This window comes from Saccostrea cucullata, unplaced genomic scaffold (assembly GCF_032062105.1).
Source record: "Saccostrea cucullata isolate Sc308-1 unplaced genomic scaffold, CSIRO_AGI_Scuc_v1 ctg178, whole genome shotgun sequence".
Taxonomy (NCBI): Eukaryota; Metazoa; Mollusca; class Bivalvia; order Ostreida; family Ostreidae; genus Saccostrea; species Saccostrea cuccullata.
In genome coordinates, this window is record NW_026930908.1 from 166,029 (window position 1) to 192,718 (window position 26,690).

At 34.4% G+C, this 26,690-nt stretch overlaps 1 protein-coding gene and 1 pseudogene across 1 annotated transcript; one reads left to right on the top strand and one right to left on the bottom strand.

The window, feature by feature from the left end:
- Positions 1-877: 877 nt before the first annotated feature.
- LOC134230542 (macrophage mannose receptor 1-like) lies at positions 878-7,535 on the bottom strand (annotated as a pseudogene).
- A 1,198-nt stretch (positions 7,536-8,733) lies between these two features.
- On the top strand, positions 8,734-26,284 carry LOC134230540 (nucleolar complex protein 3 homolog). Its single transcript, XM_062712371.1, has 21 exons — positions 8,734-8,758; positions 8,950-9,230; positions 9,705-9,892; positions 10,158-10,348; positions 10,539-10,700; positions 12,144-12,237; positions 12,577-12,653; positions 13,058-13,177; positions 13,943-14,014; positions 19,378-19,434; positions 19,888-20,007; positions 20,145-20,225; positions 20,561-20,661; positions 20,769-20,841; positions 21,078-21,213; positions 21,395-21,465; positions 21,578-21,688; positions 21,826-21,954; positions 22,884-22,981; positions 23,711-23,807; positions 25,602-26,284. The coding sequence occupies exons 1-21, from the start codon at positions 8,750-8,752 to the stop codon at positions 25,713-25,715; spliced, it is 2,382 nt and encodes a 793-aa protein (XP_062568355.1). The 5' UTR covers positions 8,734-8,749; the 3' UTR covers positions 25,716-26,284.
- Positions 26,285-26,690: the final 406 nt, after the last annotated feature.

Below are 26,690 nucleotides of genomic sequence, written 5' to 3' on the forward strand. Positions count from 1 at the left end.
ATGTAGTACTGAAAAGAATTGGATATACAACTATAGAAATCTTTGAGTTGTTGCGCAGGTTGCCTTATTTACATATAGATGTATTTAAATAACATATACAGTCGTAGAGTAAAATCTATAATTACGTAGTCAGTTTAAATACTGTTGTCCAATGAAGCGTCTTCTCACAAGGATTACATATGTGAAGTATGAAAGCCCTAGCCCTTACCGTTCAAAAGTTATTGCAAAGGTTAAAATTTTTTCATAAGTACGGAAATCTACAAGGTCAAGGTAAAAAGGTAAAAGTTGTTGGTACTCGTACTGTGGGTCGTGAAGATCATCCTTCGGATGAGACCGTTACCAAAAACCGGTGTTGCAGAAGGCAATCACAAAGACGTCCTTCAACAAGTGCCGAGCGCGTCTAAATTTGCAGTCCTCCATCGGCATGCAGTGGCATCTCCATATAAGTGAACTAGAGGTACTGTGAGCATTGAACTCACTAAATGATACCCCCCGCCTCCCATATGAATATAATGGGAGTGTCCATGTGTTGTTGTGGGAAACTCAAAATATGCGTCAGATCAAAAAGTAAAATAGGAGGTGCACAATGGCAATATGTAATAAAGATTCTGTGAAAGTTTCATCGAATTTCATTCAGAGGTTTGCAGGAGTTGTGGATAAGAGATGGGTACCCCAAAGCGTAACAGGCAGACGGACGGACGTACAGACATACCGATAACTATATACCCTCCCGCTTTTCAAGCGGGGGGTATAAAAATTCTCAAAGATTCGTAAACAATTTAACAAAATGAAAAACAATATACAGTGTATCAATCAATTCAATTTTATAAAAGGAGAAGTCCGATGTGTTACATTTTTTTTTTACATTCATGACGTAATAAAACTAACAAAACACAAACAAATACTCGGTTTTTATAAATAAATAACTAACAATGTCATATGAAACAGAAGTATACTTCATGTTACTTGCATGGAAGAAATGTATAATATTTTAAAACAATGAGAATTCTGATAACACTGGGTCAAAGAACAAATATCTTTTATAAAAAGGATAGAACAAGCACTATTCAGGACTGTTGCATGTATCATTTTAATGTAATGGAATGTTGATTCAGTGTTCTTTTCGGTCAACGCATTCCATACAGCACTGCTGATATCACCAACAATAAGAATTTATTCATTTCAATCTTTGTTCCTGTAAAAAGAGAAGAAAAAACAGAACAACCATTACAATATTATATTTCTTATTTACCATTCTAAATCTTTCAAGAATTGAAGCGCAATGTACATGTAAGTAGACCCATAATCATTCCCTAGGTACTCAACACAAGGTTAATACCAGCACCATGGAGGACATTGCTCGTACATGGGAAGTAGCTCTGTAATAAATTCCTTACATAACTCTCCACACAAGGTCAATAGAAGTCTAGAGTACTAGGACATGGTTTTACCTAAGCTGCTACCAAAGACGTCCGTCTCACAAATAAAGGCGGCCTTTCTGTCACATCCCACGTCGTTATATCGTCCGCCATAGTAAATCACTGCGCAGTAATCTGACCCGCCGGAGTTATTGGGTTCTGTGTTCCAAGGTCTGCAGTAAGTCATAAAGTAAAACAGCAGTGAGTACAACTTCATTAAAGGTGTATTCGAATGATTTTTTTTAATATCAGAATACACATGCCATATTTCTTTACATCTTCTCCATTAATAGTAAATTAATGATCATAAATACTGTAGCATTGTACTCACATTAGCCCTGGTTGTACCGGATTATTAAAGTCAGTGTCATATACCCAGTTTCCTTCCACTTTCATATCATTTAGTCCTGTCCACCAACCAAAGGCCGTGGTAGAAGTCTTAAGTTCATTCTGAATGAACTCCTGTTATGTCATATACAAAGTTCAACAATTATAATTTTTTTTAAAGAAATCTGCAGGAATCATTTTTCGAAACATTTATGGTTTAAATGTCCATGATTTGGTTGGCTGAACATAGCTTGTCAGAGTTTACAAACACTCATAGGTTTTTTTTCTGTTAGTGTGTCATGTAGAGAGTTTAACTAAAATATTTAATGAATATAATCAATTTATATCATTTATTTTTATAAATTTATTTAAAGATAATGTGTTTGTAAATCCTCTTCTAGATTTGTGTCTGTAACAGGGTAGCATAACTTTGATATCCATTATCAATATTCAATCAGAACTTTAGGAATGCATACCTTTAAATAAACTCGCTTGCATTTTTAGTCGAAGAATTGAAGAAAATATCCTAAGTACTGTAGCAATTCTTGACTAATAACAAATAAATGAGGAAATCAAAGCAAAATTTTGTTTATATTGTGTATAAAATTAAGAGAAATAAATAAAATCTCTTTCTTTACCAGCTCTTGTTTTGTGTTTATTGCCAAAAGGTATCCATCCATATTTGTGATAAGTTGTCGGCAGATATCACGTGATTCGAACCACGTGGCTCCGACATTCTGAGTGGTGTTGCTGATGTAATAACAACTAAATTCGTCTTCTTCAGGGGAGGGAATCCATCCAGCTGGACATGGGGCATCTGTTTAAAAGTACATTGTATTAAATGACTACAAGAATATTTGCATAGTTACAGAAAGCGCTTTTTCTTCAGTCAACAATATCAGGCAATAAATGACCATATATCACATCAGGTTTTGTCATTTGTTTACTCTGCATATTTCACTGGTCAATGATATATTAATACATGTACTTGTGTTCAGTTTTTTCTCATTTATCCAATAAATGTTTTTAAATCCTTTAATATCTTGATAATTAGTAGTATTTAGGCCAGGTAGAATAACTTAACCTTCAGACTGCAGTTCACAGATATAGGGCAGTGGTTTATAGCAGGAGAAGTCGTTAAAGGTTCCGTCCTGGAGAATGAGACCACAGTCCTCTTCTCCTGCAAAGTCATTAGGTTCAGCATTCCACCGCCTGCAATTAACAAGTCAATAAGGAGAGGAAAAAGGATGCATGATTGCAAGATACATGATTGTCTGTGTTTGTATTCCTCTTTAAATAATAGCGATATCCTCACACTAAATCCATGTTAGCCTTGTGTTCATTGGTCCAGTACCAGGTTTTGTCATGAGGGTGGAAGTGAAATTTCCAGACCAAAAGGCGAAAGCAAAAACCGGAATTATATATCTGCATGTGTGATATACTGTATCCAGTCCTTGAAATCACAAAAGAAAAGATTTTACAAAATGGAATTTGTAAAATACTGCATAAAAAGTGTCAATAATTAGAGCATTGAGCTAACATATGCATTTTTGCATTAGAATTACCAATACATTTACATTTTTAAATCTTTTAAAGAAATTCTTAAAATTAAGCTTTACTCTTTCGTCTTTGGTAGTGATTTGCAGAAGTCGGGTGTTGGCTTTCTGACATGCGTCATTTGAGTTCTTCCACGTGTGTCTGGCTGCAGTGTTAAACTTATAACATTTGTATCCAGCACGTATCATGTTGTTAGGACATCCCAGTTCGTTCAAAACAGGGAGACTAGCTGTTGAAATGAATATATAGTTTCAATGGTATATGCGGAGATAACAGACAGTATTCGAGCTCAAAAGTCCATTAAACATTATAAAGTAGGAGTGGAGCAAACACGGACCTCCAAAATTTCAGAGGTGGGATCAGGAGCCATGGAGGAGTGAGCATCCCCTGCATATTTTATTCATACATTGACAGTTATATTATCCATACATATTACAATTATTTTTTCTCCCAATGAAAACATTTATTACAACCTTGCTTTACCTGGAGTTGAGATCTATCTCACCTGTGATCGGAGTTTTACACACATAATAAGCCAGTGTATCACACGACTCATCCCCAAACCTCCCATTGTTATAGATTAGACCACAGTGTTGGTTCCCCCCGAGATTGTTTGGCTCGTTTGCCCAAATTCTAAAAATTTGAAATTCTGATAATAAATGTTTATTCAATTTACAGTTAGTTTCAGGCTCTCTAATAAGTGACAGAAAATACATGATGTACCATATCATTGTTATGTTGGATTTAAAATAAAATCTGCTTAACCAGTTTTCTTTTTGTTTGTTCATTTTTCTATATTTCTTGCTTTCTTTTATTAGAGATTTGAGAACCTCTTTGCAAGTGTTTGCTTACAGTAAATTCTGGTTGACCTTTTGACCATTGCCCCATACCCACTGGCCTTCCACCGCCTGGTCACTCATCCCTATCCACCACAGCTGACTCGTCTCGGTCATGGTGGACAGCAACCGTCCGAGCGTCATCTGCAAAAAAAATCATTTCATTCTTTAAATGATAGCGATGATTATATGTGCTGATTTCCTTTTACAGAAAAATAGTGTACCAATTCTTGTTTGGTTTCGATCCTGGCTAGATATGTTGGATAGTTAGTGGAGATTTGGTTGTTTACACAGGTGTCGCTGGCAGACTTCCAGGAGTAGACGTCAAACTGATTACCAAACAGGTAACAGGACGTGTTCGACTGGGTCCAACCGCTTATACATCCGGTACCTGTAATTAATACATCCGGAACGTGCATTTTGTTGACTTGTCACTGCATGCTCACTTAATTATTCAAATATTTTTGTAAATTCGTATTTTATTCTGAAGGTTTTCTTTTCATTTTGGAAAAAAAGACTCACTTGATGTATACTCGCAGACGTAGCTGTGTTTTTCTGAGCAGTCTTCGTCACTGACGGTACCTTGAAAGTTGAGAGCACCACAGTTTTCCAAATGACGGGTATCGTCTGGCTCCGTGTTCCATACACTGATAGAGTAAATACGGGTTCGAAATAGTTTCGTGCTAATATAAACATATCTTCTGTTTTCCAAAACATTTTTTTTGTTAAATTATAAGCCACTGTCGTACAAAAACACGAAACTTTTGATGTTGCCAATCATGTATCTAGTTAGCAAAATTATTGTGACGATGATTTTTTTTTAAATGATGATAATTATGATATGGTCAATAAATAATGATAATAAAAATAATATATAAATGTAAGGATTTGATGATTGAAATATTGTTGATGGTTATTAGAATACTAATATGCAGTTAAAATATTGATGATGACGAAGTCAACGATGATAATGATTTTTATATTCGCTGTTCCTTATCTTCGCCTTCTTCATTTGGTTGTGGAGGTTATTTGATTGATGGGGATGATACTTATAATGAAATGGGAATTATGAAGAAATACTAAAAAATATTAATTGATAATCATTAGATAAAACCTATGCGCTTATCTTTTTGATGAATGTTGGAATATATAAATGATTGTGATTTGAATGATGAGAGACATTGATGGGTTATTTACACGGCGTTGCCTGTGGCCAGTGTTGACGCCGCGTTATTGCCCCAGGTCCAGGCCCCCGCATGGTTAGTGTCCGTCAGAGAAGTCCACCACCTTTCCCTGACCACTGTCTGATTGTTAAGGACCTTTATAAAGTCAAGCTGAAAAAAATTATCTTGGAATCAATTTTCAAAACTATAATGATTCGCATGTGTACAGTCTACAGATCATGTTGATGGATATTACCGGCAATGGGGATCTTTTACATTCTACATTGTATTTATCCATAATCTAATTCTGGTTGTAACGTTGTATTTGATTGGATAAAAAATTTACTTTATATCGTATAAAATGGGTTGCCTACGTCACAATGATTTGCATCAAAACCGTATCAATCCATATTCAATTTTTTTACGAATTGAAGTCATTTTGTTAGAACAATCATCTTTTTTTCTGACATCAAATGAATGAAAATTAAATTATAAACAATGAATTCAATAGCTACCCATTTTATAAGGTATAAACTGGGTTGGAACAGTTTACGCTTTTTAATAAACCGCTTCGCGCTTTATAAAGCGTAAACTGCCCCAACCCAGTTTATACCGTATAAAATGGAATTATTAAATTCATTCCTTAATTATAGGAACGTCTATATGTACAAGATAAGTGATAGGTACAGATACTAAAAAAAGTTTGTTTCCTTTTATGTAAGATTGAATATACTAATTTAACTCAAGTAATTGGATTTTAAAGCGAGTTAATTTTTTTAAGTTAATTTTATAGGTGAAAATTTAACAATGTTACCCTTTCATCTTCGTTATAAAAATAAAGCAGATCTGAGTCCAGCTGTCCACATTCTGTGAAGGCCTCGCTATACTTAAGCTTTTGATTACTAAATAGATAGCAGGAGCCATTGTACGTAACCCAGCCTCTGCCTAAAGGACAGGAGGGGTAACACAAAACACCTGAAAAGAGAGGTGAGTATGTAACAATAGATGGCATATCTCTACCTGGCCTGAAAACGGGGTAAGGAGGGGTGTATGTTAAGCATATGTTTGTTATACAGTCACAAGTAAACAGGAGGGGAACCCAAAACGTCTGAATAAAAAGCATGTAGTTTTAGACTGTTCAAATCGATGTTAAAGTAATATCGAAGAGAGTGTCTTCCTTTTTGCAAACTAACGACTAAACTTTGAGAAAAGGAAGGATATACTTTTCAATCGTTAACTTCCGTTATTTATGTTCCAATATACTAATTTTCAACTGCATCACGGTATAAAGTTTATGTCTGTCTTCAAGTTGATTCAATATGCAGGCGACAGTCGACAGCTAGAGGATGTTCACTCCTTCATGACACCTGATTCCACCTCTATTTCCAAAGGTTAGTGTTGACTGTGTTCATCATCTTCAACCTCTGAGCATGTTAACTGTTCGTGACCTTAAAGTGTTTACTCATCATTGATAAAAACGCTAAATTATTGTTAGAAAAAATAAATGTTACTGAATTAAGTCGGTTTAAGAGTAAGTTTTAGAACAGCAGTGTTTGCTGTTATCATAAAGACACAATAGGAATCTATCGTGAAATATCGTTACAGTTTAACAGTAAGTATCTTTCGCTTAATTAAGCTGAAGGTTGATGCAGACAGGTTTTTGGTGGGTGGGTGTGGTGGTGGTGTTGCATCAATTTTAGAGAAAGATGCATTTAATATCAAAACATGAATCGTTTTTAAAAGTAATATTTGACAAGTCGTGTCCAACACAAGCATAACAATGGGGTATGATGTGTACTATAATTTGTAGAATGAACATCGATTTTATCTTTACCTTAGATAACGATTTTACCATCTATAAGCGTGGTGATGTATCAATGAACAATATTGTTACCGGTATATGTTTTATCTATTATCAATATTTAGCTTATTCTTTTCATCTCTGTTAAAAAAGCACATAAAAGAAAAAAATCCTTCAATATTCCTAAACTGTCAAAACATTTTAAACAAGAGTCAGAAATAACATGTGATTTCATTTAACTTTCTGTATTTCTTTCAAGCTATATCAAAAATATTTTTCAAAAATCATTTGCAAAAATAAATTTTTAACTTACCTGTATATAATAGAATTACCGTAAATATCACAGATTTAATTAAATACAACATAATTAATCCTAAATTAGGTTATTGTTAATGACTCCAGGTATACATCGTTTACCGATTTATCAGTAATCATATCAGTAAATGAAATATGAATTTTAAGGAGTGGATCTAATTTTTTTTTCTCGCCTGGAATAGAGCTTACTCTACTGATTTTTTTTCACTCAAGAAACAAATGGAATATTAATTTAAAAAAAAAGGAAATGTATAAGGCTAAATTTTCTTACTCAGATATAATAATACAAATTACGAACCCATACCTGCATGTACCTGTTTCAATGATACACAAGTTTACTTGTATAATTATTAAACGCTCTAAATTCACTGTAGATAATGAAATGCGGGCCATTTTTTATTATTAAAGATGAATTGGAACATCAATGTGTCTGATCTAAATTTGCCATCTCTATTCTTACATGTAACAAAATTTTAATAATCGTCATAAATACATGTACATGTGTATATATCTACCACTTAGTGAGAGGAATTCGAATGGGGAAAACTTCTGGAATGGTGGATAGAAAATTCATCCTGAAATTTAGGATTTTTTTTCTGAAAACTTATTAATTCGTTCAGGAAATTGTTTCAGTTTGTTGGGAGGGGTGGAGAGTCTCACAGGAATTTTTGGTAAGCCACCTTAATTTTTCTAATCGGATGTTAACCCCCACCCCCTCCTCGGGTTTACGGGCCTGTAGTCTACATTTTGGAATACTTTATACGAATAATCTTCAAAAGACATATTCAAAATTTCCAAACACAACGTTACAAGCTGTGAATAATATCAAATTATAAACTATTTCATTAAATTCGTAGAAGACACGATATAAAAATGAGGTAATAATTCTTCTTACCCCACCCCCCCCTCCCCGACAAAAAACCCAAAGAAACGAGTTACTGCGAGTTTTTAATGTTCCATCTGATAGTTTTTTGACTGTCAGTTGATTACATACTTCATAGCATAGCACTGTGCTATGAAGTATGTAACAACTGCCAGTCAGCCACTTTGAGGAACGAAATATCTACTTCTACACTTCTTAGCTTATCATAATAACAGTATTAATGTATCCAAATAGATCTTTGCTTTGCTAATGGTCAGAAATTCAACACTTCAATTCTTTTGAAAGCTATTTAAGGACCATATAATTTGTTGAATAGCATAAACCATAGACCTAGGTCTTATGCACAAACTAGTGCCAGTCTAATGCATAAACTAAAGTATTCAGGTCTACAGCGTTTTACGTGTTATTAGTCCAAACGTTGAAGCGCCTAGATGATTAAGATTGTAAATATGGCTGCGGTAGGTGCACATGCGACTTTCTGTTTCAGTTTGAATCTGATTTTTCTTAATGTATTGTTTTGTATTGCTGATATATTTAACTTAAAAATTACCGATGTCTTTATTCTATGTTGAACTTGTTTTTAAAATAGAAATTCTGTTTTCATTTCAGTACTTTTTGGGCTTTAAAATTTTCTCATTCTTTAATACAGAAGAAGTCAGCAAAACGTGGAGGTAAAAGAAAAGGTTACAAAGCCAGTTCTGTCAAGTTATCCAATAAAAGGACATCTAAACTCGCCAAACAAGGGAAACTGAAACCAAAGAAAAAGAAGAAAGGATTGGCAGATGTAAATCAACAAAACGAGAGGAGGGACAATATTCAAGTAAATGGGAGAGGGGTGGAATCTGAAGAGAGTGATTTAGGTGAAGAAGACATAGAGTTTTATGGTACACCAGGAAATGCCCAAGGCTTTATAAACGCTGCAAAGTCTAGGTTTGTACAACATATGTTTCAAAGTCATTTTGACCCCAAAGGTACACACAAGGAGAGATACAAAATATTATGTATAAGGAGGCACTATGCCATTGACATCTTTTTCACATTTTGTTCTGGATTTGGAATATATATTAATGAATGTAAAATGTCAGTTTCTTTTTGATTACAGTGAAACTCGTTCAGTACGAACATGGATATTGCGAATTCATGGATATAGCGAAGTCATCTCGGATCCCCAGCTTTATAAATTTAATGAGTGTATTATATGGTTATAAAGAATTACGGATATAGCAAAGTAATTTCATAGGTCCCAGTGACTTCGTTATGATGGAGTTTTGCTGTATCACCAATATAGTTTTTTTCATCATGCATTTAATCAAAAAAGTTCACCTATAAATATTTTATAAGCATGTATCTGTACTCTATTATGTATTTGTGCCATAATTCATAACCTTCCTTATGTTACTTTAGAACGTTATCTAAAGAGGTGGTAAAAAGTGGAAAGAAAAGAAAGAAGAAGGACCCAGATGAGGGAGAAGAAGAGCAGTATGAACAGAGACCTCGTAAACTGTTTGCTAACGATGAAAATGTTAAGTCACTGCTGCCCATAAAAACAAAGAAAGGTGTCATACCACAAGTGACTCTTGCCATTCCAGAAGGTGCGCATGAGTTTACGAGTAAATAAAGAGATAATAATTAATCTCTAAATGATTACAAGTCAATACTTATAATTAAAATCTGATCACTAATTTCATTTGTTACTGAGGTAAATGTTTCTACACTTTCAATATTAGAATACTGCTCACCGTTGTTTTATCTTAGATAGTTAGATTTTCAAGTGAAGTTTACTTAGTTTTGTCTCATTCAGAAGTGTTTTATTTAGTAGATTTTTAAAATCATGGTTAATTTAAATTTTGAAAAAAGTTTGTGAAGATGAACCTGCAGTTAAGGAGGAAGAAATTAATGAGCCAGAAGCAAGCCCAACAGAGAAGGAGGAAGAGTTACCAACCCTGACAAATGTAGAACTGTATGCTAACAGACAGGAAAAGCTGCGGGCTCGGAAATCAAGGATAGCTGCCCTGGCAAGCTCCCTCATAGAGAATCCTGAGGAAAATGTAAGCATGGTGATCTTAATAGCTGTCCAATACAGCTTTCCTGTATCTAAATGAAGAGATTATTACATAAGAGCAGCAGCTTATCTATTAATATTCTCAGTATTACTTATTTTATCATCAACAACAAACTACTTAAAAATTGCATGATAGTTCATTGTTTTGTCAAGATTTTTCATATTTCATATTTCAGATTAAAAAGCTGAAGGAGTTGAGATCATACACTGTGGAGAGTGACCCAGATGTATTTTTGACTGTGCGTAAACTTGCCATGGTATCTATGATGGAAGTGTTCAAAGACATCATACCCGGCTATAGGATTAGACTGCCAACAGAGGCTGAAAAAGCACAGAAGGTTTGTTCTATTTTTATTTATAATTAGTTTGAGGGAAATATATTACTGTAAAGATGTTTTTTCTGTGGGATCATAATTTGAAGGGATTACAATTTCTGTTCAATATGCATGAAGAAAACAATGCAAATTTCTATTATTGCCTCTTTATGTTAGAATAATGTAACAAATTTTCAAGAAAAACTAATGACAACCTACAAGTGTAAATTACTCTCACATATGAAAAATGTAGGGATGTCAAATCGGTCAATTTTTAATACTTGGTTACTCGGACGTTTTTCCGATCGAGTACTCGGGTACTCGGTAAAGTGTAGCTAAATATGAACAAGTAAATTGAAGACTGTAAAACATTGTAAACTTTTGTAGAAATAAAACCACATGCTCTGATAGGAGGTTTACCCGTAAATGTATTTCTGTTGTAACAATGATAAACACTTGTTACGACGAAATTTAATATAACATTTTAATTAGTATTTATTTATCAGATAAACACAAGAAATAAAATCATAAGTGGTCCACAGTGTTTTTGTTTTTTTTTTAAATCTGCTCCGTAATTGTAATGTAACTCTTTGTTGCGTTTGATGTGGACATCCAGGTATCAGTGCTACGTACAGTATCAACTTAAACTTGATAAAGTTCTCCTAACAGAACGGATTTACGATTTTCAGACACTTTTCGATCCTAGATTTTATAGTATTAAGGGACGGTATTTTGTAGTTTAGTGCAACGATGGACATCGGTTTTTTGAAAGCCTTTGCCATCAACCATTTGTATTGGCATGTAATCAAACACAACCACATGTCATCAACAATCGCACGTGCACACGTAATATCATCTATCTCTTTTCCAGGGAATTTACGGCTTCTCGGCGAATTGACAAAATTACCTAACTGTTTAAACATAACAGACCTTAAACGATGATCAGTGAAAACAAATAATTAAGCAAACCAAAAATAAGGGTAGAAGACAGCTGGAGGTGAGAAAAGCCAGGTAACAGGTGCTTGGTCATGATAATTACTGTATAAACACTGCAACAGGCGATAACGGTCATTTAGAGGGGTAGGAAACCCTAAATACTATATGTACAGGTGCAATGAACATTTAACGTTTTAAAACAAATTGTTTAATGCATTAATAAATAAGCTTGGAAAAATTCAAAAATATACATCCGAGTAACCGAGTACCGATTTTAGTATTCGATACTCGGACGTTCGATCGAGTACCCGGTTAACCGGGTACTCGTTGACATCCCTAGAAAAATGTATGTCTAAAATTTTCTTAGTATCAGAAGCTATATGCTGCTGAAAAATTATTTCAAAGATCAATAAAATAGATTTTACTGTATAATAATGAAATAACTGTAGAAGAACTGTTGAATTTTATGACACACACGTTTCATTTGATTATTCATACTAGTATGTATCATTTGTTGATATTTTTTTACAGCTTAAGAAAGAAACAAAGCAGATTCGAGACTTTGAAGAGACTTTTTTATTGAATTATAAAAAGTATTTAGAGTTTTTGGAAATGACTTGTAAAGGTAAATGAATAGAATTAGAATTTATTAAGTAGACAAATTGATAAATAAAAGATTGATGAAGGATCAATTATTTGCAATGAAAATAATGCAGTCATTGAGTCTCTGTATAAAATGAATTTCAAACATTTTCTGATGTAAACATAGTAAGGAATCAAGCCTTGTTTATTTGCTGATCACATTAAAATTCACATGGCTTAAATAAATGGAGATAAAACATGTACTTATTTTCATCATGATAAGAGGAGAATTTGAATTGGTAGCATATTATATGAAACAACCTTGAACATGTAATGCCTTTTATCTTGGGACTTCATTTCTCAAGTTATTTTTGTCTTGTAGGAAAACTTGTAGAGGACAAGGATAAGAAATACTTTAGGGGAGGAGCTGAACTGAAACTCTCCTCTTCTGCCTCACAGGTGAGTGATGTCTGTTGAGACCTGAAAATCTAATGTTCTATAAGTTAGAATTCATTCGTTTGCCTCTTGTTTTCGAGGGGAAGATCAGAAACCGAACTTAACATCTCTGATAAGAAAGCTTTTGGCAAAGTTTATACCATGGGTTCCTAAAATGTTTGCCTCATATTATGAAACAAAACATCCTCCTGTATTAAGAATTTTTTGAAAATCATGGCATCTTGGGCCACATTAAGGGGAAGGAGTTTCTCTGTTTGACATAGGAATATGTAGAGAAAAATTTTTAAAAATACATCTTCACAAGAAGACAAGTGCTAATTAGTCTGCTGGTAGTAAATACATGTATTCCAGTTTGATCAAATCCTGGATCCCCATCAGCATATTTACTTAGTTCTTTTTGTTATCAGACTATGTCAGTGTTGGCTGTGAAGTGTCTGTGTGAATTACTGAAGACCCAACCTCACTTTAACTACAGGAACAACATCATCACTGTGCTGGTCCCCCTCATGAACCGGGGCAATAGAGAGGTAAGTCTAATGGTTCAACATCATCACTGTGCTGGTCCCCCTCATGAACCGGGGCAATAGAGAGGTAAGTCTAATGGTTCAACATCATCACTGTACTGGTCCCCCTCATGAACTTTGGCAATAAAGAAGTTAGTCTAATGGTTCAATACATCACTGTACTGGTCCCCCTCATGAACTTTGGCAATAAAGAAGTTAGTCTAATGGTTCAATACATCACTGTACTGGTCCCCCTAATGAACCGGGGCAATACAGAGGTAAGTCTAATGGTTCAGCATCATCACTGTACTGGTCCCCCTCATGAACCGGGGCAATAGAGAGGTAAGTCTAATGGTTCAACATCATCACTGTACTGGTCCCCCTCATGACCCGGGGCAATAGAGAGGTAAGTCTAATGGTTCAACATCATCACTGTACTGGTCCCCCTCATGAACCGGGGCAATAGAGAGGTAAGTCTAATGGTTCAACATCATCACTGTACTGGTCCCCCTCATGACCCGGGGCAATAGAGAGGTAAGTCTAATGGTTCAACATCATTGCTGTACTGGTCCCCCTCATGAACTGGGGCAATAGAGAGGTAAGTTGAATTAAAGGTGTTACAAAGTACAAATAGTGATTGTCTGTTAAATATTGAACATTTTGGTGATATGGCAACATTCATTAAAAACAGTTCAACAAGATTCATCCAATATTTGTGGATAGACATGTATTTTAATTCCTGTAGAGTTTTTACAGATATAATCCATCCTCTGTGTGTTGTGATTTTAGATCTGTGGTATTGTTTGTGAGACTGTTCAAGATGTATTTAGAGGAGACAAATCGGGGGACTTATCATTAGAGGTAAATAGTTAAATCACACCCAAAGTCTTCTTAGAACCAAGTTTTTATCCTCAAATTGTAAAAGAAGTATAAAAGCAGTGAACTTCTTTTTTTTTTATACCCGCACTTTCTAAAGAAAGTTCGGGTATATTGTTGTTACTCATGTCCGTCCGTCCTTCCGTCTGTCCGTCCGTCCGTCCGTCCGTCTGTCACACTTTTCTTCCCTGAACTCCTCCTACATTTTAAACAGTAGCTTAATCATCTTTTGGGAGATGGTTGGTGGGGTCATGTAGATGTGCAGTAAGGTTTTGGAATTTTCATTTTGCCCCGGGGGGTCAAATGGGGGTCGAAAAATGACGTTTTTTATGCAAAAAGCCCCGTCTTCCCTGAACTCCTTCTACATTTTACTCAGCAGCCTAACCAGCTTTTGGGAGATGGTTGGTGGGGTCATGTAGATGTGCAGTAAGCTTTCGGAATTTTGATTTTGCCCCAGGGGGTCAAATGGGGGTCGAAAAATGACGTTTTTTAAGCAAAAAGCTCCGTCTTCCCTGAACTCCTCTTACATTTTATTCAGCAGCCTAATCATCTTTTGGAAGATGGTTGGTGGGGTCATGTAGATGTGCAGTAAGGTTTTGGAATTTTGATTTTGCCCCGGGGGGTCAAATGGGGGTCGAAAAATGATGTTTTTTATGCAAAAAGCCCCGTCTTCCCTGAACTCCTCTTACATTTTACTCAGGAGCCTAATCATCTTTTGGGAGATGGTTGGTGGTGTCATGTAGATGTGCAGTAAGGTTTCGGAATTTTGATTTTGCCCTGGGGGGTCAAATGGGTGTCGAAAAATGACTTTTTGTCTCGCCTGCGACGAATGTCGCGAAGCGAGACATAGCGACCATAGATTCCGTCGTCGTCGTCGTCGTCGTCGGCGTCCAACTTTTGGTTAACCCAAATGTCAAAGTTTTATAAACTGCAATAACTTTCTCAAATTTTATTCAGTCTTCTTGAAATTTGGACACAATATTCAGTATGGATAAAAATTTATATCCCAAGTATGATTTTGAAAAAAAAAATTCAAATTTTTCCGTATTTTTTCCTTAAGTTGGACTTAGTTTTTTCATGATAATTTATGGTGAAGACCTATATTCCAGCAACTATAAGTTATAGGGATATGATAATTAGTCAGTGGATACATCATGGGTAACCACAAACGTCAGTACCAGAATTAGGTCATCTTGACCTACATTTTTCTGCATGAGTGACTTTGGTTAAATTTTTGGTGGAGGTCCATATCTCAGCATCTATAACTTATAATGGCATGATGATTTGTCATTGTACAGGTTATAAGTAACCAACAACATCAGTACCAGAATTAGGTCATTTTGACCTACATTTTTCTGCATGAATGACTTTGGTTAAATTGATAATGGAGGTTCATATTTCAGCAACTATAACTTATAGTGGCATGATAGTTAGTCAGTGGATACATCATGGGTAACCACAAACGCCTGTACCAGAATTAGGTCATCTTGACCTACATTTTTCCGCATGAGTGACTTTGCATAAATTTATGGTGGAGGTCCATATCTCAGCAACTATAACTTATAGTGGCATGATAATTTGTCAGTGGATACATCATGGGTAACCACAAACGCCTGTACCAGAATTAGGTCATCTTGACCTACATTTTTCCGCATGAGTGACTTTGCATAAATTTATGGTGGAGGTCCATATCTCAGCAACTATAACTTATAGTGGCATGATAATTTGTCAGTCTACACATCATGGGTAACCAACAATATCAGTACCATAATTAGGTAATCTTCACCTACATTTTCTGCATGAATGACTTGATACATATACAGTGGATTTGATTTCAAAATGCAAGTTCAAATTATTGCGACTCATAACACGTTGCAATATTCGCAATAATAAAAACATCACAATAATTTGTGAATTTACAGGGTATATGTATATATATATAAATGCCAATATAATCGCCAAGGGATTAGATATTAAGTCAGCTGTTCCATTTCTTTATTATTGTATTTTTGAGTTATTCCTTCTGAAATGTCAATAAATGCTTCAGTTTATCAGACAATCATTTCTTACTAACCACAGCGACAGCAGGCGAGACACAGGGTTGCGGGCAACCCTTACGTACTTTTTAATGCAAAAAGACCCTTCTTCCCTGAACTCCTCTTACATTTTACTCAGCAGCCTAATCATCTTTTGGGAGATGGTTGGTGGGGTCATGCAGATGTGTAGTAAGGTTTCTGAATTTTGATTTTGCCCCAGGGGGTCAAATGGGGGTCGAAAAATGACGTTTTTTATGCTAAAAGCCCCATCTTCCCTGAACTCCTCTTACATTTTATTCAGCAGCCTAATCATCTTTTGGGAGATGGTTGGTGGGGTCATGTAGATGTGCAGTTAGGTTTCGGAATTTTGATTTTGCCCGGGGGGTCAAATGAGGGTCGAAAAATGACGTTTTTTATGGAAAAAGCCCAGTCTTCCCTAAACTCCTTTTTCCTTTTAAACAGTGGTCTTATCCTCTTTTGGGAGAGTTCACTCTTTTGAAATTTTGTTAAAACATCAAGGTCAAGGGGTAAAAAATCATAGCATGTTGGGAAACATCTTGTTATGGGTAATGTTCACTTGAAATGTGGAAGTCGAATCTCTTCTCAATGAAAAGGAAATACAACATTAATGAAAACTAAGTTAAACTTCAAGGTCAAGGTCACAGAGTCAAAAAGTCATGAAACATTTGGAAAGGTCTTATCACAGGTAATATGAATGCCCTTTCATTTATCTTTCAAAATGATTAATTCAAAGCAATTAATTTGTTTATGAAATTAGGTCAAACTTCAAGGTCATGGGTAATAAAAATCATAGTGTATTTAGAATGGTATTGTCCCATTTAATACTAATACACATGTTTAATATAAAAGTCCTGTCTCTTCTCATTCAAAATATACAACCATGATGACCAATTGCAAGGTTAAATTTATTGTGACAGATGGGCAGATTGATAAACAAATGAGATTTAATGTACCCTACCTTAGCGAAAATGGGGGACAATAAATGTCTTTGCTGTTCTTGAGAAGAAGATTTATGTTGGAAAAAGTCCCCTGCATATTTAAATGTAAATTGGTTGAAATTGGCCCAGTGGTTCTTAAGAAGTTAATGTGAAAAGTTTGCACACAAACAGATGGACAACAGAAATCAGTACATTTCAGAAAACAGTATGCTTATAAATAGTTAATCAAGGTGCTTTGGGTAGCAAAATTAAGCTAAACTGGTATATCTAAACTGGTATATCTAATTCATCCGCAGAGCTTAGTATATTTTAATATGCAGAACCTTTTCAACTCTTATCATAATTATTTTTTAAAATTTATATCACCATGTCTCATTCAAGGGAGAACTAGAGATATGACCAGATGTATATCTGTTGAATATAAAATATGTACATGTATACTGTGTTTTTTTAGTAATTTTTTTGTTTGTTGTGACAGCAACTGTTATGGCAGCTTTTGGCAAAGGTTGAAGTTTCTCAAATGTAAGTCAAACTCCAAGGTCAAGGTCTAAGGGTCAAAATTGTTGGTATCAAAGGGAAAGTCTTGTCACAAGGAATACACATGTGAAAAAAGAGAGAAATCCCTAGAACTTCCTCACCTGTTCAAAAGTTATTGCCAAGGTTAAAGTTAAATTGGGTTCAACTCTAAGGTCTAGGTCAAAAATAATTATACCTGTTGAAAGTTCACAATGATTACACATGTTAGAGCATGAAAGTCCTAGCACCACCTGTTCAAAACTTAGGCCAAGTTTAAGGTATTTTTCTTGTAAAAGTGGGTCAAACTCCAAGGTCAAGAGATCAAGAGGTCAAAATTGGTGGTACCCATTAAAAGGTTTTGCCAAAAGAAATTTACCTATGAAATATTGAAGCCATGTGTATAGCCCAATCCACTTAAAACTTATGGGCAAGGTTAAAGTTTCTGTGGAGAGACAAACATACATAAACATAGGAAACAAAATATGTATATATAGTCAAATGAAAAAATTTTCTACTACTAGTATTATGGAGTCATAAGATCAATTGTCATTTCAGGTACAGGGAGTCAGTGGCTAGGGAGATCAGACACCCCCCCCCCCCTGGAATTAGCAGTTATTTAAATAAGACTATGTACTGTAGAGAATAAAAATGACTTTGGACATCCTCCCCCATAGAAAACAGGGACTCCACCATCATTGTTTTATTATTATTTTTTATTTGCTTCTCAGGAAATCTTGGGCTGATTTTTTTGACTGAGGTGTGACACCCCCCCCCTTTCTGAAAAAAAAATTCTGGATCTGCGCCTGTATATACTGAATGTCCGCAACGGGAGATAACTTGACAATGTGAAATTTGTCGACTGTGGCATGCGATCTTTGACCCTTTTTGAACTTCAACCTAACCATTTGCATTTATTTATTTTTATGCAATCTATACTAAATCTTGTACTTACCGAATGTCATAGGTCGTGACAACGAATTCATGAAATATAATCCATATAATCCAATTAAAACACAAATGATTTTAACTGACCACACTGCATCGTCAGCATACATGTGCTAAATAATCTCATTCGACAAACCTTTGCTGATTCCGTTGCCAGTATGAATCGGCCGAGGTGTGCCGAGAGGTAATATCTATAAATATGATAATGGGTGACGCAAACCCAATGTGAATGTAGAAAATAAGATGTTCACACGTAAAACTGTTTAGTACAAGAACAAATTTCAAACTATCGTAATAAACTATGTTTTAACATAACTTTGCCATCTAAGTCTATTTTTAAAAAATGTGAGAGTGAGAGTGTGTGTGTGTGGGGTGGGGGGGGGGAGAGAGAGAGAGAAATAGGCATTGACAAATTAATCGGGTTGTATTTTCAATGGGGTTTTTTCCCGACCAAGTACTAAAATCAGTTTGCACATTTCATCAAAAACGCTTTGTACTAAAATAATATGTCGTTGAGAAAGTCAATTTAAAAAGTTCCAAATTATGGGCAAAATATTTATCTGAATCTAATTAAGTAATTTACTTCAATCATTAATTAAATTCTGTTATTTCAGACTGGTAATGAATTAAGTATTCAAAATACATATGTGAGGCTCATAGATCATATGGTCACCTGAAAATTTTATGTTCAATTTGACGAATACATGTACGGTGATAATTATAGAATTATTTTGACTTCTTCCTTGGAGAGTCCAATATGAAGGAGTGTGTATTTATAGGCAAACACCATAGTGCGGGTATTACTGTCTCATGACAGCATCTAGTTTTAATTTATTGTCTTGTAATGATGTAGCGGTAAAAGATTCCTTGTAATATATTTTTTTTCTTTTAGATTATAAAATGTATCAGTAGAATGGTCAAGGCTAGAGATTTCAAGGTCAGAAAGGAGGTAAGAAATACATTGTAAACATTTTACATCTGACTGGGTATTTAATTTTGCAGCTTAGCAGAAAGCAGCTCCTAAATTTCTCGTATATATACATGTACCTTATCCTAACAGGTATTTTTTGTGGTCGGAAATTCGTCATTTGTCCTCAGAAATGTAGTAAATCAATTTCTGTATTTTAATTTCTTTGTTTGCATCATACTGTGAGAAAATATCTATGTAGGATATCTATATTTAAACAATTAAATGCTTTCTTTGGTTGTTAGTACAGAAATTAATGTTGCAACTGTTGCAGAAAAAAATACATAAAACACTTAGGGGTTATATGCTTTTTCTCTGCAAGAGCTGCAATGTTAATTTCCATACTAACAACCTAGAAAGACATTGTACTCGTATAATTTATTTTTACTTTGCCCTGTTGTGTTACGTAAATGACCTACTGAGACCCTCCCTCAGGTGCTGGACACGTTCCTGAGTCTGAAGATAAAGGAGGTGGATTATGAGGGGGACTCGGTCAAAAAAGACGGGAAAACCAGGAAAGAGATGATGAAGAAACTGTCCAGGAGAGAACGAAAGGTAGGGGCTTAGAAACAGAGAGAAGGTAGAACAGTTTTCTAATGCATGAATTTAATACATGTAGCATTGTGACATTTTATGCAATGTCCACATTAGATTTTCATTTCCATACGTAAACATAATTTTTTTTTTTGCAGAAAAAGAAGAAGATGGAACTTCTAGAGCATGAACTTTTAGAAACACGGGCATCAGAAGATAAAAAAAGGAAAATTAAAATGGTATCATTTGCTCCTTACACTATGTAAAGTAATTATTTAACATTTAAACTGAGTCATAGTTGCATGTTATATCAAATAAATAAAAAAAAAGTAATGAAAATCATAACTTAACCAAAGTGTCCTTAAAATGTTAAATATAAAGAGCATAACATCATGGATAAAATAATTTTCAAATTAATGATAATGTTTATCATGTATATTTTTGTATTTGCTAGAAATTACACAGATATCCATCTCAAAGAAATTCATTTTAAAAATTCTGATAATTAGATTCAACTTCAGTAAAATTCTTCTATACACATTAAGAAATTTGAATTCGTCTCTTTTTTTTGTAGCACACAGAGATAATTCAGACTGTCTTTCACACTTACTTCAGAGTGTTAAAGAGTCTAGAGAAGTCTACTCTCCTACCCTCTGTACTGGAGGGGCTGGCCAAGTAAGCAGATCTGTCAACTGTATAAAACATGCCTTACAGTTAAAAGAAAATAAATCAATAACTGCCAGGGATATAATATCAATGTAACTCTTACATTATAATTGTAGGTTTGCCCATCTAATCAATGTAGATTTCTTTGATGATTTGTTTAATGTCTTCAACACCTTGATAGATTCAGGGGTAGGTTCACATACTTTTTGAATGATTGTGCTTTGTTTAGATAAAAGAGCAAAAGTTTCCATCTTTCAAATACTTTATTTTATATCCTAGTTACTTGTATCATCATGTCAAATGGTCGCTCTTGACAGGTCATTCCAATTTCTGATTAAGTGTATTATACACTGTACCTTTAGTTGTGAGCGACTACAGAATTTCAAGCACCTGTTAATGTACACATTTTATCTGTGATTATCCAGAATCTGGGCTACAGAGAGTCCCTCCACTGTATCAAGACGGCTTTCACTATTCTGATAGGTCAGGGGGATGTCCTCAATATTGACCCCATGAGGTTTTACACACACCTGTACAACACCATGCTGAAAGTTAATGCAGGTCAGTCATTTACAGTTTTACAATCGGTAAAGGTTTTTATTTCTATATAAAATAGTTTCTGTGGCAACTAGAAAGACATGTAGGAATTCTGTTACTGTCATTGTTTTTGAAAATGAGGATTTTTTTTATAACAAATTCTAGTTAAATAACTCCTTGAATAGTCATGAAGGTAAATTTACAGGTGTGTCCAGTGATGATGCTTCATTGGTTTTGGAATGTGTAGAGTGTATGTTAGGACGAAGAAAAAGACAGGTAAAAAATATAAAGTTTATATATAATAATTGCAAGTTATTCTTAATTTTTAAAAAAAATTTGCATCAGAGGAACACTTAACAAATTTTTCTCGATTTGATTTTCTTTGTAGATTTCCCAGCAGAGGGTGCTGGCCTTCATTAAGAGGATCTGTACCCTGGGTCTCCAGCAGGAGGGACACAGCTGTCTGGCCATGCTAGCCGCCCTCAGGGGATTCATAGTGGTCAGTTTATTTCAATTGAAATTGGACTGTGTGTCAGATTATATTTGATTTTTAATTATTTTTCTTGCAGTTAAGAAACTGAAATATATGCAGAAAAAAGCACAAAGTTTTGTATTGATTTGTTATTTATTTTGTAGAATTATCGGTGTAGTGAGCTTCTGTATGACAATGAGACTCAAGGTAGTGGCGTCTTCCTACCAGAGTTACCTCACCCTGAACACAGTAATGCTCACAACACAATGTTATGGGAGATAACTCTTATGAAGGTACTTCACCAAAATTTTACATGTTCCTACCTAATCTGCTTGTTCTATTTAAGATACTGTAAACGTGGTTATAATGACGAGTTGAAAAATTGAAGATTTTTTGTTTACAAAAATTGACAATGTTAACTTTGACGAAATATTTAATCAAGAGTTATGTATCTTTGAATTCATGGGGATGCAAATTGAGGCAGCGTCAGAATCACTAAAATTTAATTTTTGTACAGACCATCTACAGTGTGTAAGATTGTACAAACTATCTAAGTGTGTAAGATTTGATTAAATAAACTGCCTTCTTAATTGTAATTTGTTTTCATTATAAGCGGTCAATTGCCTGAGGTGACAAACTAGGTCAAACACGGCGTGATAATTACGCTAAGTTAGGCATGCAGTATTGGATACAATCAATGTTTTTTAAAAAATGAGATTATATATCACTATGTTTTCATAACTAATTACAAAAGAAATTAAAAATAACTTTGATCTAGTTTTAATGGGGGAAAGCCGAGAAAACTAAGCGGTATAATGTTGTACAATGGTCAATGTCTGTTGTGACGCTACATGTATATATAATGTGAAGTTTGACGAGTATAATTTTGACGAGAAAAGTAAAATTGTCAATATACTGTAAACCAACTTTTATTCGCGAAGACTTTATTTCGCGATTTATCAATGGGAAACTAATTCGCGACTATAAATTTTCGCGATCAAGCTTATTTAGGTTCTCTTGTTAATAGACATATTAATTTCCACGTTTTAATGCAGTATCTTTTATATTTTCTGAGAAGCTATTTTTAAATACAAACAAACTTTTTACATCAACTTTGCTTGAAATTGTGTTAAACTTGTTTTCATATTTTAACATAAAAAGCATACGTAAATAAGTTGTGCAATATGTGGAAAGCATCATTATTAAGTTATGTGTTTCACAGCGTCACTACCACCCGACTGTCAGACAGTTTGCAACACATCTGTCCAAAATGGCCCCAACCTCAGGTGAAGGTCAGCTTCCTGTTGACTTGATACGTAGGTATGTATAGGTGTTATGTTTCCTGCAAATATGGTAGATAGTATAAACAGGTATTATAAAACATCTTATGATGTTATACATTTCGTGATTAAAAGAAAACACCTTATGATTTTATGCATTTCTTGATAAAAACAGGCATTAAAAATCATCTTATGATTTTATACATTTCTTGATAAATACAGGTATTTTACATCTCAAAATACCTACAAGTGTTATGCATAATATGAGTGCTTTACCTCTCAAGTTTGCAAGAATTTCATTAGGAAATTGTATGCCATTATCAATGAAGGATTGGGGAAAAAACAGAGATAGAGGATAAATAAGATATGTATAGGTGTTATGTTTCCTGCAAATATGGTAGATAGTATAAACAGGTATTATAAAACATCTTATGATGTTATACATTTCGTGATTAAAAGAAAACACCTTTTGATTTTATGCATTTCTTGATAAAAACAGGCATTAAAAATCATCTTATGATTTTATACATTTCTTGATAAATACAGGTATTTTACATCTCAAAATACCTACAAGTGTTATGCATAATATGAGTGCTTTACCTCTCAAGTTTGCAAGAATTTCATTAGGAAATTGTATGCCATTATCAATGAAGGATTGGGGAAAAAACAGAGATAGAGGATAAATAAGATTTCTTTAAGATGAGATGTTTTGAAGTTTTTAGGTATTTTTATTGTGTAGGTAATACTTATAGTTTTGTTTCATTTCAAGGGATCCTAAAGACTTTTTAAACGAATACAACCCAATTGAGATTTTCTTTGGGATAAAAGTCCCAGAAAAGTGTTCAACGAAAAAGAAGTTCTCAAAGGTAAGTCTTTAACATACTGTAAATCATTTTTTATTAGCTCACCTGAGCCGAAGGCTCAAGTGAGCTTTTCTGATCACATTTTGTCCGGCGTCCGTCCGTCTGTCTGTCTGTCCGTCTGTCTGACCGTAAACTTTTCACATTTTCGACTTCTTCTCAAGAACTGCTGGGCCAATTTCGACCAAACTTTCCACAAAGCATCCTTGAGTGAAGGGGATTCAAGTTTGTTCAAATAAAGGGCCATGCCCTCATTCAAGGGGAGATAATTGAGAATTAGTGAAAATTTGGTGGTATGTTTTAAAAATCTTCTTCTCAAGAACAACTGTGCCAGGAAAGATGAAACTTATGGGGAAACATCCTCAGGTAGTGTAGATTCAAATTTGTTCAAATCATGACCCCCAGGGGTAGGGCGGGGCAACAATGGCCGACCAAAGTTCTATATAGAAATATATATGAAAATACTTTAAAAATCTTCTTCTCAAGAACAGCAAAGCCATAATTGCTCATATTTATATGGAAGCATCCCCAGGTAGTGTAGATTCAAGTTTGTTCAAATCATGACCCCCAGGGGTAGGGCGGGGCCACAATGGCCGACCAAAGTTCTATATAGAAATATATATGAAAATACTTTAAAAATCTTCTTCTTAAGAACAGCAAAGCCATAATTGCTCATATTTATATGGAAGCATCCCCAGGTAGTGTAGATTCAAGTTTGTTCAAATCATGACCCCCGGGGGGGGGGGGGTAGGGCGGGGCCACAATGGCCGAAGTCAGAGTTCTATATAGAAATATATATGAAAATACTTTAAAAATCTTCTTCTTAAGAACAGCAGAGCCATAATTGCTCATATCTATATGGAAGCATCCCCAGGTAGTGTAGATTCAAATTTGTTCAAATCATGACCCCCGTGGGTAGGGCGGAGCCACAATGGCCGACCAAAGTTTTATATAGAAATTTATAGGAAAATTCTTTAAATATCTTCTTCTTAAGAACAGCAAAGCCATAATTGCTCATATTTATATGGAAGCATCCCCAGGTAGTGTAGATTCAAATTTGTTCAAATCATGACCCCCGGGAGTAGGGCGGGGCCAAACTTTTGGATTTAAACTTTTCAATTGTAAACCAATTAATACTTTTTCCTAGCCACAATGCTCGGATGAGCGATGTGACCCATGGGCCTCTTGTTCATTAAAACTTTATTTTCGAGAAATTAGGCAATATCGTAAATCTGGAAATTTCATGTTGATTTATTTCTGTGAAACTGGGGCATGAATTTTACGATTTAAAATTTTGCAAATAGTGATTAGCACTCAAATTAAAATTAATATTTTCATAACAGTTTATAAGTTACATGTGTATTTACACATTTTCACAATATGCAATAATTTTTTTAATGCCCTAAAATATTTCATCATTAATATATAGATGTAAAGAATTCTTGATTTTTTTTTTATCTTAAATAAGTAAGAAAATGAGTAAAAGAATATTAATTGTAGACCAGATTTGTGTAAAATAGTTAGATATTTATAAATCCATGGGTAGTACCTACTGTTTCAGACTCAGTAGATCCTTGAATCTAGGGGAAAAATTTTTTACTCAGCTTTCATTGCATGCACAAGTAAATGTTTCATGTGGGTAGCAAAAAATTAAGATTTTTTTGTATGGTCATTATAAGATACGTGTATTTACAATATTGTTGATGCTTACACAAAAATTACTCAGTAGAAAGAAATCTAATAAACCTAAACAATTCACATCAATTAGAGATATAAATGCTTCTCCAAATCCTGTTTCAGTCTGGACCAGAGTTCCTACAACCAGAAGTTGGGGAGATAGTTACAGATGTGTTACAGAAAATGGACAGTATATCAGCAAAATCTCTCAGTTCACAGGACAACAATGTAACTTAATACAGCAAAATAATAAAATATAGAATTTTATGTTTTGAAGCGTTATGTTACATTTTGTGTAAACTTTGTATTATGCTAATACAAAATGATGATACACAAAATATCAATACTGCATACAGGGAAATTTTTCCCACCGTTTTATTTTCGCCCCTTTCACCCTTGTCTCAAGTGGGTAAATTTAAAACGTGGGGGAATTCAAAGAACTAAGTTTAATTACTTAAACAGAAATTTAAAACGGGGCAAAAATGTAAGTAAGTGTAGAAGAGGGAATACAAGATGTGTTTGTGAAACACTATGCGCCCGACGAAAAAGTGGGAAAAAAAACTTTTTTTAGTATATAGGTCACAGTCAAGCTCACAAGGTCATTGACCTTGGTGTCATTTGAAAAAAGAAACTTATATAATAAGTCACAGTCAAGGTCACAAGGACATTTACCTTGGTGTCATTTGAAAGGTCTTGATTAGTGGAGTATGCATACCAAATATGTAGTCTCTATCATGTTTCTAATGTTATGGCGAAGGCTCAAATAAGCTATTTAAAGCATATAGGTCACAGTCAAAATCACAAGGCCATTTGAAGGACTTTAATTATTGAAGTATGCATACCAAATATGAAGTCTCTATCTTCCATGGTTCAAAAGATATGGCAAAGGTTAAGGTTTGCAGACAAAAAAGCTATTTTTAGTATATAGGTCATCATCAAGGTCACAAGGTCATTAACTTTGGTGTCATTTGAAAGAGTTTGATTAGTGGAGTATGCATATCAAATATGAAGTCTCTATCTTTCACGGTTCAAAAATGATAGCGAAGATTAAAGTTTGCAGACAAAAAAGCTATTTTTAGCATAAAGGTCAAAGTCATTGCCCTTGGTTTCATTTGAAAAAGCTTAGTGGAATACCCATGCCAAATATGAAGTGTCTATCTCTCATGGATCAAAAGTTATGGCGAAGGTTAAAGTTTGTAGACAAACAGACAG